This window comes from Pseudochaenichthys georgianus, chromosome 8 (genome assembly GCF_902827115.2).
Source record: "Pseudochaenichthys georgianus chromosome 8, fPseGeo1.2, whole genome shotgun sequence".
Taxonomy (NCBI): Eukaryota; Metazoa; Chordata; class Actinopteri; order Perciformes; family Channichthyidae; genus Pseudochaenichthys; species Pseudochaenichthys georgianus.
In genome coordinates, this window is record NC_047510.2 from 35,255,301 (window position 1) to 35,275,400 (window position 20,100).

The 20,100-nt window shown below is 41.5% G+C and overlaps 2 protein-coding genes across 3 annotated transcripts; both read left to right on the top strand.

The window, feature by feature from the left end:
* The first annotated feature begins 781 nt into the window (after positions 1-781).
* On the top strand, positions 782-4,791 carry LOC117451244 (trafficking protein particle complex subunit 5-like). 2 transcript variants are annotated; one of them, XM_034089447.2, is made up of 3 exons: positions 782-865; positions 2,049-2,321; positions 3,214-4,791. In XM_034089447.2, the coding sequence occupies exons 2-3, from the start codon at positions 2,052-2,054 to the stop codon at positions 3,508-3,510; spliced, it is 567 nt and encodes a 188-aa protein (XP_033945338.1). In that variant the 5' UTR covers positions 782-865; positions 2,049-2,051; the 3' UTR covers positions 3,511-4,791. The 2 variants fall into 2 exon arrangements, with proteins under 2 accessions (XP_033945338.1, XP_033945340.1); XM_034089449.2 differs by having other exon boundaries at positions 2,052-2,321.
* A 349-nt stretch (positions 4,792-5,140) lies between these two features.
* On the top strand, positions 5,141-18,585 carry LOC117451243 (mucolipin-1-like). Its single transcript, XM_071204229.1, has 14 exons — positions 5,141-5,960; positions 6,102-6,326; positions 7,508-7,842; positions 9,460-9,621; positions 10,313-10,469; positions 12,273-12,354; positions 12,445-12,541; positions 13,127-13,226; positions 13,304-13,410; positions 14,077-14,226; positions 14,315-14,416; positions 16,063-16,185; positions 16,947-17,153; positions 18,445-18,585. Exons 2-14 carry the CDS (start codon positions 6,284-6,286, stop codon positions 18,583-18,585), a joined length of 1,806 nt encoding a protein of 601 aa, XP_071060330.1. The 5' UTR covers positions 5,141-5,960; positions 6,102-6,283.
* The last annotated feature ends 1,515 nt before the right edge of the window (positions 18,586-20,100 follow it).

The following is a 20,100-nucleotide window of genomic DNA, read 5'->3' on the forward strand; positions in this document are numbered from 1 at the left end:
ATGAACTGATTTCCATGAGAGTAGGTCAAACACACATTAATAACATGCTGGAACTGATCATAAATATTACAAGTGTAATTGATTTGTTCTTAAGATATATAATCTGAATACTTCTTCCACCACTGCTATATACATACACTCTATATACAGTGTACATATTGTAAATATGTTTTTTTTTGTTTATACATTGATACTCCGGTGTGCAATTGAAATACTGGTTGCAATTTTCTATGTGTAATGTAACACTGTGGAGGATATAGAACACATTATAATGCATTGCGTTACATATAAAATTAAGAGAGGGAGACATTAGGAAGTATAGTACAAAAGGCAGGACACGATAGGATAGGGTTACAATCAATATTGAGAACAGGGGATACAATCAGGAGGGGAATAGTATGGAATGTAGAGCCGATGATCCGAGTGGGGGTCCGTGGTGCAACACACAATATATACAACGGTGTGTAACACTTTTTGAAAAGTGATTTTCTTTCTTTCTTTATGAGTTTAAAGGTCAGCATTTTTCACAGAATTCGGACTTTCAGAAAAAAACATATTTATTATTTTCAGGAAAACACATTTATTTTATAATATTCATTATAAATGTGTTGTGTTCTCAAAATTCGGATTTTTCACTTTTAGTCACATCCCCCAAAATGTTCTTATGTGGAAATAGGGTATATTTTTTGTTTTGTTACTGAGATAATACAAAGCCATGACACCGCACACCCCGATACAGGAGGGGGCGGTAATGCACCTATAACGGTGGTTTCTAGTCTACCATCAAAACCAACGAAGAAGAAATCAGTAAACCAACAGAAGAAGAAGAGAAACTGCACAGTCGCTCGTCTTTTCTCCAACAAAGGTCTGTTTATCAACACTTAAAATAGGTATAGTTGCTCACAGAGTATGGACTACACGTTTGTGTTTCTAAAACGTTTGTGTTTCTACTGCTGGAAGTGGAAGACTCTTGTTTAGATATGTCAACCGGAAGTGTCAGTTAGCTTGTTATGCTAGTTATGCTAACAGCTAGTGATCAGCTGTTTGTTGTGTTTGAATCAAACTGATCGTTAGAATAAGCACAGTGCAGACACATGCTTTAGTAAAAGATAATATAATGTGTGTTTGTGAAAAGAAAACAGGTTAATTTGATCAAGGGAGAACTCTAGAAAAGGAAATAGCCTCATATGTTCCTCTAAATCCAGGCTAAGTGGATAAATGCCTCCAATGTGTGATGATTGTAATGTTATTTTCTGTTCAGTTATTAAGCGGATTGATGAGTTTACCAACCGAATTGACAATAACTTTGACAAGAGATAAGTAACTTGAATCATTTCCTCATCACTTTGCCAAATCAGGTCTCAGGTCCCGAAGTGTTGGCTGCTTTTATCTTCATGATTCTTTCTGATTCTGGTTTCTAGGAAATGTAGGTGTTTTTCTATATTTAAGACTCAATCTCCAACAACTTATATTTAGGCATAGCCTGCAAAGATGTTAGTATTTTTTGGTGGGGCAGTTTTTTTTCCAATGTATTCCTTTTTTCTATATACATAAAAAAGATGCCTTTTGGATTTCAGGCACATGATAAGCATGCTTTGTGTTATCTATACTGTATGTAAACAATGTTTGTATTTTGAACAAAACACACGAATGAATAAGATAAATAGAAAAACAACAACAACACCGCTGATGAATCCAACGCTTAATCTATTAGTGTTAGAATTTGTATAATCCCCTGTAATGTTATTATTTTTTCTTTCAATGTGGACAAATAATAAAGACAATACGATAGGATAATACTTTAATGGTCAGATCAAGTCTGAAATGCTCCTTGCATCACCGCAGCTCCATGTGTGACATCAACAGACACATATCAAGACACAACACATGGACAACAAACATTTAACATAACGGCACGATCAGTGAGAGAAAACATGCTCAAAGAGCCTTCAGCGTGCATCTGATCTGGATTCAGCTCCGTAACCATGGTAACAACAAGAACAACAACATGTGTGTGTCAGTAAAACCTGTTCTTTCCTCTCCAACAGAAGATGGACACACGCTTCACTCGGGGGAAGTCCAACATCCTGGAGCGCCCTCTGACGCGCCCGAAGACGGAGGTGAGCGTGAGCGCCTTCGCGCTGCTGTTCTCAGAGATGGTGCAGTACTGCCAGAGCCGCGTGTACTCGGTGACGGAGCTGCAGACCCGGCTGGCCGACATGGGGCAGAGCGTCGGGGCCAGCATGCTGGATGTGCTGGTGCTGAGGGAGAAGAACGGGAAGAGGGAGACCAAAGTGCTCAACATGCTGCTCTTCATCAAGGTCAGTGATAATATGAGATGGTGTCATCATGCTTCGGATGGGGCTCAAAGACGGCGGTGCATGTAGAATACAGCTGATGAGCCAAACTCTGAATCTGTTGTGTCCGTGTTTTTATTTTATTTTAAAGAATCCCCTTTTAATATTATTATTATTATTATTATTATTGATATATGCATTTTTTGTCATTTTCTTCCCTTAAAAAAATAATATATATTTTTTTTAAATAAATATATAAATAAAATGGTATTTAAATCATTGATATGATTTTTTTTCATTTATTTTAAAATAGATTAAATACTTTATGAGATGCGTATTTATTTGTTTAATTTAATTATAATTAATTTAATGTTTTACTTTTAATTGACTGACTTGGTTTGTCCAGATACTTGTGTGAGTAAAGACTAATTTCCTAACAGAATGCTTTAAATCCAAAAGCAGGAAAAGAATGAAGAATATTTACATTTTTTACAAATATATAAAAAAATGAATCTTGTTGTGTTTTGTCTTATTTATACAAAGCACATGTTTCAAGGTTCTTTATTGTCAAACTAGCTACAGGGTCATTATGTCGATGAAAATCTTATGTCACAGGCTTCTCCAACAATGCAACACAATAATACAGATAAGCAGACAATATTAACACAATATTAAAGTATATTAAAGTATATTATATTAAAAGTAATAACAAACAAAGAAAGTGGAATAGTGCAATACGAGTCTATATACAAGTTATTGGAATGATATAATAGATACATAATATTAAGTAGCAGAGGAATGTTATGAAATAGTTTCAGCAGGTCAGTTGTTTAACAGACTTGGACATTAAAGCCATGAAAATAATACCTCTGATGGTTTTAGCGCTGATTAACTTTCACCTCCTCCCTTCCTTCAGGTGAACGTCTGGAAGTCTCTGTTTGGGAAGGAGGCGGACAAACTGGAGCAAGCCAACGACGACGACAAGACGTACTACATCATCGAGAAGGAGCCGCTCATCAACGCCTACATCTCCGTGCCCAAAGAGAACAGCAGCTTGAACTGCGCCGCCTTCACCGCCGGCATCGTGGAGGCCGTGCTCACACACAGCGGATTCCCCGCCAAGGTCACGGCTCACTGGCACAAGGGCACCACGCTCATGATCAAGTTCAACGACTCGGTCATCACCAGGGACAAGGCTCTGGACGGCAGATAGAGGACTGGGCAGGGTCTCGTGGTTGTTGTGGTAACCTATGAGGTGATGGCAGCATACTGAGCCACGTGGTCGAGAGCAGAGAACATGCAGCGCCGCGTGTGCCGGTGGATCATCTCCCTCCTGTCGCTCCTTATTAAGTGGCACGGAGTCGTTTTTTCTGAAAAGCATTTTATTTGCAGTTTCTCGTCGCATTTGTTCGTCACAGATGATTCATAAAAACATGAATACTTTTATCCAGGCCGGGGCGATATGAAGGAAGTCAGTCATCACAATGTTTCTGATCAAATACCTTTATTGATATTGACACGATGTAAGGGTTGAGTCTTACACAAAAGTCTTTACAAAATACGATGACTAAGTGTGTAACGACAAAATATGGAAAACACAATAAGAAAAAATACTAGCTTCATACTTTTGCAATCGATATCCAAATTGAAGACACGATCTAGTCTCATTAGACGTTAATATATTATCGACATATTGACCAGCCCTACTTTCACCCACCAGTTTGTTGTTTTCTTTAGTTATTCTCAATGTTTTAAGCCCAACATCTCGACTTATTTGAGTTGAAAAATGCCACCTTGGGCTCTGGGGAATAGTCTTGTCTCTTTGAAACAATGTACACTTTTTATAGACCATGAATCACACAAAGGATCAGCAGATTATTTGATAAGGAAAGTACTTTGCCTCAAAGTGAGACTGAACACGAACGTCCCCCTAAATGTCAAACTAATTAAAGCAACCCTGGTTTGTGTTTGTTAATAAATGTATCTTTATTGCTGCAAAGTATTTCCTGTAACAGACAAAGGTCCAGACTCCAGATGGTTCTTCCAGTCTCATTCCAGTTTGACTCCAGCTGCATGTTTCATCTCTGTCAAATAGATCCATCATCAGCGCCGTAGCTATAAGCGACACTGAGGTCTTATGTGCACCATCTTTGTTTTATCATTATTTCGTGTGTGTGTCTGTGTGTGTTACTTTGGAGGTAATAGTAAACAATATAAACACAATGTACATCTTCTGCATTTTGACAACTTGTATTGCTTTAAAGCAAATTAAATAAGTAATGTACAGAAGGTTCAGCATTTCTCCCCACTTTATTTTATTTCTGGCAGCATTAAACATAAGTACCACTGTGTGACCTACATGGTGAGTTATTCACAGAGGACAGAATGGAATACAAATTGAAAAATCCTATTATTAGAAATAAACCCGTTTTTGGTTAATAATGTTAACTACTGACCAAGTGTTAAATACATATTAAAATGTAAATGCAATGTGTCCAGTGTCTCTTTACTGTTTACACTGCAGTCGCTTTCCTCATTACTGGTTTTAGAAAGAAACACGAGTAACAACGGGACACAGACTGACTTATTTCAAAGTTTCGGACACTTTTACCAACAACGGCGTGTATGGCACATAAATATGTAAAAAACATAAATATGAAGACAACAAAAAAACAGTAGGGGAGAAGGGGGTAAGTTGAACCACCCCCTGTAACCAGGCAACGCCTTATAGTTGTAATCAAGTGACCAGAAAGTATGCAAGCTCCGCCCATTATGTGAAAGAGAGATAGTGGTGGTCTGGTCAGTAAACATTTTTACAAAAAAACGTTTTTTGCTTGTCAAATTAAATGTTCCAGATGTCAGCTATATCGGCTGTCATGTCAAAAAAAGTATCCACGTTTAAACACATATTGTATATGTTGATGTGTTGGCAGCGTATTACCGTGTGAATCATTAAGCTAAAGATGACTCTGAATTGTAATGCTAGGCTATTTTTTCTAAAATGGTGGCTATGGGGTAAAGTTAACCACGGGCCTTGGGGTAAGTTGAGCCAGTTGTTCAATGGAGAAATGAATGAAAGTAGGCCAAGTTGATAATAAGAGCTCATTGTAGGCTACATTTAAAGTTGAATTTACCCTGTGTTTGATTGGTAAGATGTATGAAATTGTATCACCATTTGTATGATTTCCTTTTAACATGTTAAAAAAAAATCGATCAATTCAATCGAAATTTATATTGAAAATATTTGGTTTGTTATTTATTGTTTATAGTTACCTTTAAGATTTGTTGTAGGTATGCCCAGGTTTGAACAGTGGTTCAATTTACCCCCTGACCTGGATCAACTTACCCAAGTTGAGCCACAAGACTTTTTTTTTAAAAGAAGTAATATTTTCACTGCCCTTGATCAAATATGAATTATTATCATTGCCATTGATAGGACACATCCTGAAGTACATGTGTTTTCGTTTTTACTATGTGTCACTCATTTCGCCTTGCTTAGAGGACAGCATAACTAAAAAATGGCTCAACTTACCCCACTCTCCCCTAGGCCTACTTCACAAATATTTTATGAAAAATAACCGTTTTAGATTTGTCGTTACTTCTTTCTGAACCGTTGTTACAGAGGAAAACTGGGAAAACAAACCAATTCGATATATTTCAAAGGTAGGAATAGAAAAAGGTAATGTTTTTCTTGTATTTAAATGTAGGCTATATAATATATGGGAACATTTGACCGTCTTTTACGTTCGTTATTTTCTTTTCTTTGTCTAATATTTTTTGTGATGTTTTCCGGTGTTTCCCTAGCAACAAACACTAGTCACGTGATAGTGGAGTCACGTGGTAACCAGGAAGCTGCTCTGTTTTGTTTTCCAATGCAACGGAGAGCATCCTTTCTGTGTGCAGAAACTAGACTGTTAAACACAATGGATCCTCTCTCTTCTCCATACTGAGCTCAGGATGTCCTCCTCCATCACAGCCTGATCACCATGGCGACCTCCAGCTCCACGTGCACCCAGGACAGCTCCACAGGTCGGTCTGTGTTCATGGTTCTAACATATTATGGAGATAATTCATGTGTGTTTTCTGTCTCTTTAATGCATGGATAATGTAAATACTGCAAAATGCATCATGTTAAATTAAATTAGGCTGCACTGTGATGCATATAAGGTCTTATGAAGGAAATACTTGTTAGATAAATGTTCTGCATCCCAGTTGACTTGCAGATAAACAAGATTTATATTCTAGTCACTTACTAAAGTGCAATGTGTGCATGCAGAATAGGATGGGAAACTGCCCTTATGTATGCAGTAATAGCACACTGTACAAATACTAATATTGAATAAGTACTGCATTGGAAATGTTACCTGGGTATAAGTAAGTTAGAATTATCATGAAAATATATTGAAAATATTCAACGTTAAAGCAAAAAAATATATATATATATATATATTCAATTGCATTTAAATGAGAAAATGTCATGATTATTATTATTTCCTTTTAAAGATGCCATTTAATCTTCATTCTATTCTATTGCATGATTGGATAATGCATCAAGCTTGCCTCGTACAGACTGTTGACTAGTTTAACTATAAAATATAATATGTTATAGCTTTCTGTGTTTTTTATGCAAACTTCTGTATAATCTGCAAAGTCACTAGTTACTAAGGCTGTGAAATAAATGTAGTGTAGTAAAAAATACAATATGTGTTTGTGTAGTAGAGTAGAAGTATAAAGTAGCATACAATGAAAATACTCAGGTAAAGTACAAGTACCTCAAAATAGTACTGAAGCATTGAATAAATGTACTTTATAACATTGCATTAGCGCTATTTGACATTTGCATACTACATAAACATTTCCTTTCACTGTACAGCATTTCATTTTACATTCTGTTATTGTTTATCCTATTATATTTATATGTATATTGTTCACTTACAACATACATTCTCTGAAACATTTAGCTTTTTGTATTTATTTTTGACATGTATATAGTTTACTTCTCCTGCATTGGTCTTGCAACATAATCTTGCACTATTTTTATTTATTTTTTTATGTCTAATATATAGTTGTGTTGCATTGTTGGAGGAGACTTCAGATTGTCACATTCATATCAACACGGTAGCTGCTGTCCATGTGACAACAAAGAATCTTTGAATCTAATGCTGATCACATTTCAAGTTAATCACCGTGGATTTCTTTGTATTTCCCAGAGAAGGAGCGGCTCCTCTCCCAGTTTGCGGGCTATGGGTCCCGGGACCTCCTGGCCCCTCGTCCCTCCTCTCTGCTGGGGGCCCCTCGTCCCTCCTCTCTGCTGGGGGCCCCTCGTCCCTCCTCTCTGCTGGGGGCCCCTCATCCCTCCTCTCTGCTGGGCTCAGAGGCCCCTCAGAGGAAGGACGAAGATGAGGAAGAGGAGGAAGAGGAGAAGGTGCTGAGGAGGAAACTGAAATACTTCTTCATGAGCCCGTGTGACAAATATCACGCCAAGGGACGCAAGCCGTTCAAACTGGGCCTTCAGCTGCTGAAGATCATCATCGTCACCGTGCAGGTCAACACAGACTTAGAACTGATTATTAGTGTTATTATAGGACATGTATTATTATTATTTCACCCCCTGAGACTTTTTGATCATAGTTTGATCAAAAACTACACTTTCATTCAAATCTCATATCAGTATCACTCGGTAACATCAACCGCCTCCGCCCGTCCCTTTACCCTAAGAGCACCGCCATTCTTGTTCACACCCTGGTCACTTCCCACATCGACTACTGCAACTCCCTTCTCTTTGGTCTCCCTCTCAAATCCATCCACAGACTTCAACTGGTCCAGAACCCCGCCGCCCGCATCATCACCAGAACCCCCTCCATTAACCACATCACTCCTGTTCTTCAGCAGCTTCACTGGCTCCCCGTCAAATCCCGTATCGTTTTTAAGGTTCTGCTCCTCGCCTTTAAGGCCATCCATAACCTCACTCCTCTGTACCTCTCCGACCTCCTGCACATCAACACGCCCATCTGCACTCTCAGGTCTTCTGCTTCCCTCCACCTGACTGCACCCCCCTTACGTTTAGCCACCATGGGGTCTAGAGCCTTCAGCCGCTCTGCACCCCGCCTCTGGAACTCCCTCCCACCTGAAATCCACAACACTGACTCTCTCCACATTTTCAAAACATATCTCTTCACACTCGCATTACATTACATTTAGCTGACGCTTTTATCCAAAGCGACTTACAATAAGTGCATTCGACCAAGAAGATACAAACTTGAAGAAAACAGAATCATAAGTACATCAGGTTTCATAGAGCCAAAACATTTCAAGTGCTACTCAACTGGCTTTAGAGAAGCCAGTGCTTTATTAGTATATAAGTGCTTTGTTAGTAGTTCTATCGCTCGAAGTGGAGTCGAGAGAGATGAGTTTTCAGTCTGCGCCGGAAGGTGTGTAAGCTATCTGCTGTCCTGATGTCAATGGGGAGCTCATTCCACCATCTTGGAGCCAGGATAGCAAACCCACGTGGTTAATGACTGATCAGAGCGAGTTTGTGTACAGAGAGAAGAGGAGGGGACCAAGAACAGAGCCCTGAGGGACCCCTGTAGTTAATTGACAAGGGTCGGACTCGGACCCTCTCCAAGTTACCCTGTAGGTGCGGTCTTCGAGGTATGAGGTGAGGAGGGAAAGTGCAGAGCCTGAAACTCCAAGTTCTCGGAGAGTGCGAAGGAGGATCTGATGGTTCACCTAGTTCGTAACATCGGACGGGTTGAGAGTGGGTTTCTTTAGGAGAGGGTTTACTCTTGCCTCCTTGAGACTGTTTTGGAAAGTGACCAGAAGTTAGAGGGCATATCCACCCTGATCATTATCCATCACACTATACATTGATATACTGCATTGTCTTGTTTATGTTTCTTATGCTGGTGATGTATTGTGTATCTTGTTTTTTGTGTGTTTGTACGGCGACCTTGAGAGCCTTGAAAGGCGCCTATATAAAATAAATGAATTATTATTATTAGTTTGTAGTTTTCTCTACATACGTTTTGACCAGAAACGGTGTGATTGGATAACAACAACAAATCTTGTACCTGAACCGTATATATTTACATGGAATAGAAAAAGAAAAGGTTTGATCTGTACTTCTGTAGTTGCCTGTTGTTAAAGCTCCCTTTCTTCTCAGCTGGTGCTGTTTGGCCTCAGTAACCAGATGGTGGTGACGTTTAAGGAAGAGAACACGGCGGCGTTCAAACACCTTTTCCTGCAGGGATTTCAGGACGGAGCTGCTCAGAGCGTGCACACACAGAAGGAGCTCTACAGCCGCATTCACTACGCTGTCCAGCAGGTACTCTCCTGATTACACAAATACCAATTTATTACACTGTCATTATGTATCAGTCAGTGGTGGAATGTAATGAAACGCTTCCATTGGATTCCTTTGTTTACTTCTGGAAGATAGTGACATCACAAGGTAACACAAGCGCAGCTATTGGCTAGTTCTCCATCACATCGTACGTGATATACGGGGACATCTCTAAGCGGTTAACCAATCACAACAGAGCCGGCCAGCTAACCAATCAGAGCAGACTGGGCTTCTTGAGCTATAAAGGAACTACAGCACGGTCACATGACTTCACGTCACCACCGCTAAGCTAAAGGTGGCTAATGTTGGGCTATAAAGGAACTACAGCACGGTGACATGACTTCACGTCACCACCGCTAAGCTAAAGGCGGCTAATGTTGGGCGTGATGGCGTTTAGTCGTCTCATTTAGACACTTGTTAGCAACCGCTGTTTTTAAATTCACCAGTGGGGTTTTTACTGACATATTTTATGTCGTAGAACAAAACGTTAATATCTCTTCAACTTGCACAGACCTTTTTATCAGGCAGCTAACACATTCAAAACACATTTAAAAATACATTGACTTAAAGATAAGATAACAGGATGTGCTGAAATGCCAACTCATTTCCAGGTTTTAGTTCCTGCAGCTCTGCCTCATGTTGAGTTGATGCACTCCTCTCTCTCCCCCTGCAGTACATGGCTCTCCCTCAGATCTCTCTTGGTCAATACGCCTATGTTCTGGGTGCCGGTGAAAATGGAAGTGCGCTATCCCTCTGCCAGAGGTTCTACAGGAAGGGAACCATCGACCCCTCCAACGACACCTTCGACATCGATCCGCATGTGGACACCGGTAGGAGGAACTTGATCCTTCTCTCCTTAGTGTTCATTGTTTCCACTGAGTGGTGCAGGAATTAGTCATACATGCTGAAAGTGATTCAGCATTTTAGCTTTTCCTTGTTCCCTTGTGTAGTGTTCAATGGTTTTTTGAATGTCTTTTTGTTTGTTAGCCTGAAATAAGGTCTGTGGGTAACATAAGCCAAAGAAATGTTTGTTCTACGACATAAAATATGTCAGTAAATACCCCACTCGTGAATTTAGAAAAGGTGGTTGCTAACAAGTGTCTAAATGAGACGATTAAAAGTCATCACGCCCAACATTAGCCACCTTTAGCTTAGCAGTGGTGACGTGAAGTCATGTGACCGTGCTGTAGTTCCTTTATAGCCCAACATTAGCCTCCTTTAGCTTAGTGGTGGTGACGTGAAGTCATGTGACCGTGCTGTAGTTCCTTTATAGCCCAACATTAGCCACCTTTAGCTTAGCGGTGGTGACGTGAAGTCATGTGACCGTGCTGTAGTTCCTTTATAGCTCAACATTAGCCGCCTTTAGCTTAGCGGTGGTGACGTGAAGTCATGTGACCGAGCTGTAGTTCCTTTATAGCCCAACATTAGCCGCCTTTAGCTTAGCGGTGGTGACGTGAAGTCATGCGACCGAGCTGTAGTTCCTTTATAGCCCAACATTAGCCGCCTTTAGCTTAGCGGTGGTGACCTGAAGTCATGTGACCGTGCTGTAGTTCCTTTATAGCCCAACATTAGCCACCTTTAGCTTAGCGGTGGTGACGTGAAGTCATGTGACCGTGCTGTAGTTCCTTTATAGCCCAACATTAGCCGCCTTTAGCTTAGCGGTGGTGACGTGAAGTCATGTGACCGAGCTGTAGTTCCTTTATAGCCCAACATTAGCCACTTTTAGCTTAGCGGTGGTGACGTGAAGTCATGTGACCGTGCTGTAGTTCCTTTATAGCCCAACATTAGCCGCCTTTAGCTTAGCGGTGGTGACGTGAAGTCATGTGACCGTGCTGTAGTTCCTTTATAGCCCAACATTAGCCGCCTTTAGCTTAGCGGTGGTGACGTGAAGTCATGTGACCGAGCTGTAGTTCCTTTATAGCCCAACATTAGCCACTTTTAGCTTAGCGGTGGTGACGTGAAGTCATGTGACCGTGCTGTAGTTCCTTTACAGCTTAACATGAGCTTTTAATTCAAATATCATGAAGTGTTAATATGTGGAGATTATCCTGCTGAACAAAACATGTAAGTATCATCGTTTGGTGCCACAGAGATTATTTTCTGCTATATTCCAAAATCCAATGAAAAAAACCCATTGGCTTTTAATGGAGGGAACCAGGCATATGCTAACTTCAGGGTCAGACGTAAAAATGCGTCATCCCAGCACCACTGTATAAAACAAGTTATTTTTACTCCAACCAGTATTTCCTCTCCCCTTAAGCACATGATGTCAGCGAGTCATTGGTGCTGCTCCACATATGTCAAGAGTTGCCCTCCTTTCAGAAGCATTAAATAATTCCTACCAAACAATTGCAACACAACATATTTTCTTTCCATTGACTCTACCACCCAGTTTCCATGCCATGGGAGTGGAGTTATTTGCAAACACCTGCTGATTTGGCACAGATGACTTTTGGCAATGCTTGATAGATCTTGTGGGAAAAAAAGATAAATTAGATAATGATGTCCAAGGGGTCAGTTCTGCGTTTGAATGCTGTGAGGAAGTGTAGAAAAGTGGTTTGTGCTTCACGTGATGAGGACAAATTCCCCTTTAACTTCCTCTGATGCTATTTTCTGATCATTTTTTCCCCCAGAATGCATTGGACTGAATCCACCGACCTACAGTCCTGCTTTAGGAAACAGTGACTACAAGAATTTCACTCTCAAGTTATACAAGTGAGATAATATTCTGCTTCTTTTTTTTACATTAAAATCAAAGAAAGCTGTGTTTTCACGCTAACTGTTGTCATGTTTGTCTCTCTTCAGGCTGATCAATGTCACCATCGATTTCCAGCTGAAGGCCATCAACATTCAGACCATAATAAACAATGAAATCCCCGACTGCTACACCTTTGCTATCATGGTAAACTATCCATCTTTCCGTATTTAAATAAACGATTAAAACATCTTAAGCAAAAGTCTTGAGTTCCAACTGTTACTTAATTAAAAGTAAAAGTACATATTTCGCAGAATGGCCCTTTTTAAAAGAGTTGTTTTACTATAACATGTTATAATGTTCAGTTTTTATTGCTAAATAATATAAATAAGAGGTTTCTTTATGTTGTAATTTGCATACTTTGTGTACAATTGAGTAGATTAGTAGTACATATACTGTATCATACAAACATGTTATATATGTGAATAGTAACTACAAGTGTATGTCATGTTATGTAGTGGAGTAAACAGTACAATATTTCTTTCTGAGATGTACCGGCTAGAGTTATAATTACTACTGAAAGATGTTTATACTCAACTAAAGTACAAGTACCTCAAATGATATGCAAGTACATGATAGTAGTTGAGTAAATGTACTTAGTTACTGTCCGCCCTGCAGCTCAGATAGAAATCAGGTCTAATTATGTGTGAATTTACACGTTGTTTGTTAAATTAGCAGACCTTTGAAACAGGAGTTGAACTGATGAAACGTGTTGTTGTTTACTCTCATCAGATCGTCATGGACAACAAGGCTCACAGCGGCAAAGTGAAGATCCATCTGCAGAACCAGGCGTCCATCCAGGAGTGCAGAGACCCCAACGTGTCCGGGCACGGTGAGAGAACTGACACAGGACTCTCTCACACACTCACCTGGTTCTTAATGTAACCGTTTTCTTTTCATTGCCTGCAGCGGAGAGTTATGCTCTGGAGTTTTTCGACGTGTGTGTGGCGTGTGTGTGTCTGATGTCTCTGCTGCTGTGCGGACGCTCCGTCCTCAGAGGCGTCCTGCTGCAACACGTAAGACACCAGAACGATTGATGTGTTTATGTTCAGAAGATTCTGCTTGAAACAAAGCCATTCTTACTTTAACTTCTAATGTTTGTATACATTTACTTTTGATTGAACATGTTACCTTCTCTTAAATATTTTTTTATCCTAAAATAGAGAAACTGTCACAAGCACGCTTTCCCCCAGGATAACACATGTACTCTGATTCAGATTGATACGATCCTCTTTCTGACTTCAGCCATAAACGAAGATTATTGTTTAAAATTCGATTTTATTTATATATTTTTTTATTGTTATTTATGTTTTTCTTTTTTTTCCTGGCTTAGTTTCAACCAAAATATAGACTAATGCTAATAATAGTAATAGTATTAATAATTGTAAATGGCCATTCGTCACACGTGCGATTGATTTATTGGCGATATACAGAACAGTGAGAACAACACAACTACAGATGAACAAAGCGTTACGTTCAAAGAAGAGTTCCTCGTGGAACTACTTGACTGCTAAACATTTTTTTTTCTCCCACGGGGGGGGGGAGGCGGCGAATAATCGATTAACATTCGCCAGGGCTGTCCGATTTTCGAATTTGATCATGGTCAGTTTCTGGCATCCCTACTGTGCTCGATATAATAGGTTGATAGAACTCATCCTCCTTTTCCTCCTCTTCCTCCCCAGGAGTACGTGCAGTTCTTCAAGCACAGACTGATCCGCAGGGTGAGCCTTGGAGACCGGATGGAGTTCATCAACGGCTGGTACCTCCTCCTCATCATCGGCGACACCTTCACCATCATCGGCAGCTTCATCAAGATCAGCATCGAGTCCAAGGTAACGTCCGCTCAGAGACATTGTTATCTCTAATCGTTCCGCTCTGCAGTCCAGGGCTCGGTTCCTAATGCTGTCCCCGTTTCTGCAGAACTCATCCTCGTACGACATGTGTGGGATCCTGCTGGGAACCTCCACCCTGCTGGTGTGGGTCGGAGTCATCCGCTACTTCAGCTTCTTCCAGAAATACAACGTATGTTAAAGACTTGCTTCAATGCTTTAGGTCAGGGGTTCCCAACCTTTTTCCCAAGAGCCCCCCCAAATGACTCCTGGTGGAAGTCGCGCCCCCCCACACACAGGGGGGGGGGGGGAGCAAGAGCGGTAATTCAAATTTAAAAGTCTAATAAAAAATCTCTAATAAAAAATGTAATGCATTATTATTATTATTAAAAGTCTCAAAAACGCTACAACTACTGTCACAAACTGGATGAATGTGAAGTATGCTGTTAAAGGAGGATGAAAGCGTAATCAAGGAGCTGTTGGAGTGACTTTGATGGTTATTGGACTCAGGATTAATTCATCTGGATTCCCGCTGTATGAAGACATTAAAGGCGCAAGTGGAAACAATTCACAAAGGGATTAAGCTGTTTAAAGCACATGCTTAAAGTAAGCCGGATTTTGCCGATGTGTTTACGTGGATTCAAAAGTCGTAAATAATCTACAAAATGGAGGAGACCGATCTGATCGGAGCAGCTGACAAATAATCCAACTGAAACCGGCATGGACAATGACTATTTTAAAAATGCGCTTATCCATAAAAGCCCGGTTTGGACACTTTACGGCAGAAGAAACATTTCTATTAAAGAAAGAATTATACATTTCTGTCTTTTTATGCCTTTAATACTAACTTGAATTTTTATTAAAATTAATTAGTCAATTATTTTGTATATGTTCTTGTAATGTATTGTAAACAAGGCTTTTAGTGACAATCATGTATTGCGTTACAGTTATATGTAAACAAAGAAAAGTAAAAAAATAAAATAAAAAAAAAGTCTAAATATAATATTTGGCCTCAAATCATCTGAGGCCTGGCGCCCCCCCTGTGATCTTTGGCGCCCCCCCTGTGATCTTTGGCGCCCCCCCTGCGATCTTTGGCACCCCCCAGGTTGGGAACCACTGCTTTAGATAGTCCTAAAACCATGAAGTGAGTCAGCATTTTAGCACTTTTCTGTTCCCTCATCTCGAAAGTCAGTTTTTAAATGGGTTTTGGTAGGTTGCATGATATAAGGTCTTTAACGACATCAATTAGGTCAATAAATACCCCCCTGCAGAATGTCTGAAGCTTGTATGTTTCTTAACAACAGAGGTTCCTAACAAGTGTCTAATTGAGACGACTAAACGGCATCATAATGATACGGTAATACATGTTATTTATATAGCGCTTATCCTGGTGCTCAAAGCGCTTCACAAGCAGGTGAAGAACAAAAGTTAAAAGTGCTAAACTAGGTGGAATAGGGGAGGGGTAGAGGATTAGGAGTTGAAGGTGAAAAGGTGAGTTGAGGGATTGTTTGAATGACGTGCTGAACATTAGCCGCCTTTAGCTTAGCAGTGGTGAGGTGAAGGCATGTGTACTTCCTTTATAGTGTAACTAAAATCATAAAAGTGGTGTTAATGTGTGGAGATGATCCTGCTGGACAAAGCGTGTAAGTGTCATTCATGTGTTTTTGCCACGGATCTTATTTTCTACAATATTCCAAAATCCAATGGAAAAATCCCATTGATTTTTCTCAAGGGAACCAGGGAGATGCTGCCTTCCAGGTCAGCCTACAGTACAAATAAAATGTCATCCCTGCTCGACTCTGGCTAAATATATTTTATTCTCTTTCTTGTTTGTCCCAGATCCTGATTGTGACTCTCAGAGCTGCGTTTCCTAACGTCATCCGCTTCTGTTGCTGCGTGGCGGCCATTTATATGGGCTACTGCTTCTGTGGGTGGGTTGTGCTGGGGCCCTATCATGCCAAGGTACACACACACACACACACACACACACACACACACACACACACACACACACACACACACACACACACACACACACACACACACACACACACACACACACACACACACACACACACACACACACACACACACACACACACACACACACACACACACACACACACACACACACACACACACACACACACACACACACACACACCTCGCTCGCTCGCTCTGCTACTCCCAACCTCCTGTCCCTCCCCACCCGGACCAGCCTCATGTCCTGGGGCGACAGAGCCTTCTCCGTTGCTGCACCCACCCTCTGGAACTCACGACCCCAATCCATCAGAGATTCTTCCTCCCTCACAGCATTCAAAACATTCAACCACTGACCCCCCCCCCCCTCCCCCCCTATTTTGTTTATCTCTTTTTGTATTTCTGTTATCTTTTTTTTTTTTTTTCTTGTCTTTTTTTCTCTTCTTAATTCTCTGTCGAAGCGTCTTTGAGTTTCATGAAAAGCGCTATAAAAGTCCCATGTATTATTATTATTATTATTAAGCATGAGTCATCCAGACGGTCAGGAAGTCACCGTGGCTTGATTCCCACAAACTGCCTCCAGGCTCCAGCATGTCATTGTTCTAGGAAAGTGACATGTGTTCAGTCTGAGTCACAATAACATGCGATGTTCTGGTAGAATTGAAACAATACACACAAACAGTCATTTTTAAATACCAAAGCCATCTCAACTGTGCATTAATAACGTGTGTTCCTGTGCGTAGTTCCGCTCCCTGTCCATGGTGTCGCAGTGCCTCTTCTCTCTGATCAACGGAGACGACATGTTCGTGACGTTCGCTGCGATGGAGCGGAGCGGCCCCCTGGTGTGGGTCTTCAGCCAGGTGTACCTCTACACCTTCATCTCGCTCTTCATCTACATGGTGCTGTCGCTCTTCATCGCCCTCATCACCGGAGCCTACGACACCATCACGGTACCATTTCTGTCATTCAATCGTTTTCATGCAGCTTTGGCCCGTGGGAAATAAATTAGTTAGTTAGTTAGTTAGTTAGTGCGTTCGCCCCCCACTCCATTTCTCTTTCCAACGTCTCGTGCGTAATGTGCAGTACCGGAGTCCAACAGAGGGGCAGCAGCCGCGCGGCTCCGGCGACTTGACAGTGTGAGCGTGCTCCACCAGCACGTTTTGACAATAAAGTTTGTCGAGATACAATTTAGGGAATAACGGCCCGTCTACACTACAGCGTCGAAAGCTCCAATCTGCTCCAATCTGCCCATTCACTTTCAATGGGGTGACGTCACGTAGCCGCGCTTTTTCGCCGAACTGAATTGTGGGTAGCAGAGCGAGGCGTCTCAGGCGAAACAGAAGTTGAACAATGTCAACTTCTGTCGCCTGAGACGCCGGAGTAGCCAGTGCCAGCCAATCAAATCCCGTTTCCCAAAATCTGACAGCTGAAGCCGTAGCCAATCAAACCGCGTCTAAGCTGGGAGAGATATCCCGCCGTTCATTTCTATATTTCAAAAAAAGTCGGAGCAGAAACTAACTATCGCCGTAGCAATCACCCGGTTTTGTATGACCAGACCCTCTTCACCTACCGGGATACAAACCGGAGGAACCAGGCATGGAGGGAGGTGGCAGAGACAGTGGGGGAAACTGGTAGGTTTTCGCCTGTTTGGGGAGTTTATATATATATTGCTCCCATAAAATCCCCGGGGGTTTTTGCTTTGTATGTCGGGGGCGGGAGATTCATGTGATTGGTTGTTGGTCGTGTTGCTTGAATAAAATCCCCAAGCTCCAGACACGCCCCGCTCCAAGCTTTTTTTGGAGCTGTAGTGTGGACGCTCCGTAAAGCGAAAATGTTGAGAAGAAAATGTACTTGAACAATAAAGTTGAAATACAATTTTTTGAATAGAAATGTCACGTTGAGAATAAAATCGGAATTACCAGAATAAATCAAAAAGTCAAAAATATGTGGATGAAGTTCAAATATTAAGAATAAAGTAAAAACAAAATGCAAAAAGAATAATATAACAATAGATTAAGAATTAAATATCTAGAATAAACAAAAAATGACGAGAATACAGCAGAAATGTTGGCGAATAAAGTCAAACCGATATGAACAAAGTCACAATGTTGAAAATAATTATGAAAATAAAAGTCTACTGTAACTAGCATTAGCGTACATAGCTGCCTCGAAATACAAACCAAACCACATCCTCCTCCTCCTCCTCATGTATTTCCTCCTGTCCCTCTTTCTCCTCCTTAGGCTCAGACGAAGGAGCCGGTCCGAGTCAGCGCTCTGCACCTGTTCATCTCCGAGTGCGACGACACACCGAGCTCCGGGAAGTTCAGAGGACCAGAAGGATCCTCGTGTTCCTTCCTCTGCTGCTGCTGCTGCTGTGAGTGAGGAGGAGGAGGAGGAGGAGGAGGAGGAGGAGGAGGAGGAGGAGGAGGAGGAGGAGGAGGAGGAGGAGGAGGAGGAGGGAATCATTAATTTTAGGGTGAAGACTTGGTTATGGTTAAGGTTAGGATAAGTCTCCAGGAAATGCATGTAAGTCAATGTAATGTCCCCTGAAGTGTGTGTGTGTGTGTGTGTGTGTGTGTGTGTGTGTGTGTGTGTGTGTGTGTGTGTGTGTGTGTGTGTGTGTGTGTGTGTGTGTGTGTGTGTGTGTGTGTGTGTGTGTGTGTGTGTGTGTGTGTGTGTGTGTGTGTGTGTGTGTGTGTGTGTGTGTGTGTGTGTGTGTGTGTGTGTGTGTGTGGTTGTGGTTAAAAGCACTATATTTCCTGTGACAGCTTCAAACACGCAGCAGGGGCTCTGAATGCGTCGATAGAGAGAAGCGACTGACCTTGAACACGCTATCCTTTGCTGTCTGAAATTGTTGCATTTCGATTCTTCCGGGAACGCCTGAACGCACCGCACACAGGCCCAATTACCTGCTCGGGCTTTTGTACTATATGAATAATTGATGGTCTCTTTGTGAAATGTCAGTTTGTCAAAGCTTTGATGACTACAAGAATAATGCCAGTAAACATATTCATCGCTGTCGAGTGGACGCACATTTCCACTGGAACACACGCAGCGGCTCATCATCATTTCAGTGTCCACACGCCTTTTGGAATATGTAAATGTGTCTGAATCTCCATAGGGATTATTAACCGCTGTGACTTTAGCTTCTCCAACCATTTCACTTTCAAGGTTGTTCCTCCGCTCGTCTTTTTTCTTATTCTTCGCTCTGTTCTCATCCTCCTCTGGCTGGAGGAGGAAGATGATGGTTTCACGAGGAAGGACCAGTCATCATCAATATGTATGAAGTGTAATTGCTGTTAAGAGCCAGGTGACTAATGCACTGATGCCCCTTTCACACCAACGCGTTTTCAGCTCCGGCTCGGAGCTGGAGCTGAAAAGTACCGTTTTTTCCTGTTCACACCGCAGAGCCTCTTAGCTCCGGAATCCGGTTCACTTCCAGTTGTCGGTCTAGAGCAGTGCTTCTCAAAGTGTGGTTCGCGGACCACTGGTGGTCCGTGAGCGCCCCCTAGTGGTCCGTGAGTATATTGGTAAAATTTCACATTTGAAATAAATAAATGTATTTAAGTTTTCCGCATTCTCGCGTGAATATCTCCGCCATCGAACCAGCTTAAGTTTCACTTTCGATTGCATGATATAGCCCAGATAAACACCTTCATCACACACGTTGCCACTTGTTTGTACCCTTTTCAGGCGATTTGTAAAAAACGATGTGTTTTTGGATATTTGTGGAGTTAGGTGGTCCGCGAGTGTTTTTTTATTGGTTAAGTGGTCCTTGGTATGAAAAAGTTTGAGAAACACTGGTCTAGAGGCAAGAGCTTCGGAGCTAAGAGGCGGCGTCGCTTACGTCGAGGCGGGGGCAGGGGCAGATTCGTCGTTGAAGTAGATGCTGAAGAC

Bases quoted from the DNA above. Each gene is read 5' to 3' on its own strand.
- LOC117451244 (XM_034089447.2), top strand. From the start codon at position 2,052: ATGGACACACGCTTCACTCGGGGGAAGTCCAACATCCTGGAGCGCCCT. The intron at 2,322-3,213 runs GTCAGTGATAAT...CCCTTCCTTCAG, and splicing joins ACATGCTGCTCTTCATCAAG to GTGAACGTCTGGAAGTCTCT.
- LOC117451243 (XM_071204229.1), top strand. From the start codon at position 6,284: ATGGCGACCTCCAGCTCCACGTGCACCCAGGACAGCTCCACAG. The intron at 6,327-7,507 runs GTCGGTCTGTGT...TGTATTTCCCAG, and splicing joins CACCCAGGACAGCTCCACAG to AGAAGGAGCGGCTCCTCTCC. The intron at 10,470-12,272 runs GTAGGAGGAACT...TTTTTCCCCCAG, and splicing joins CGATCCGCATGTGGACACCG to AATGCATTGGACTGAATCCA.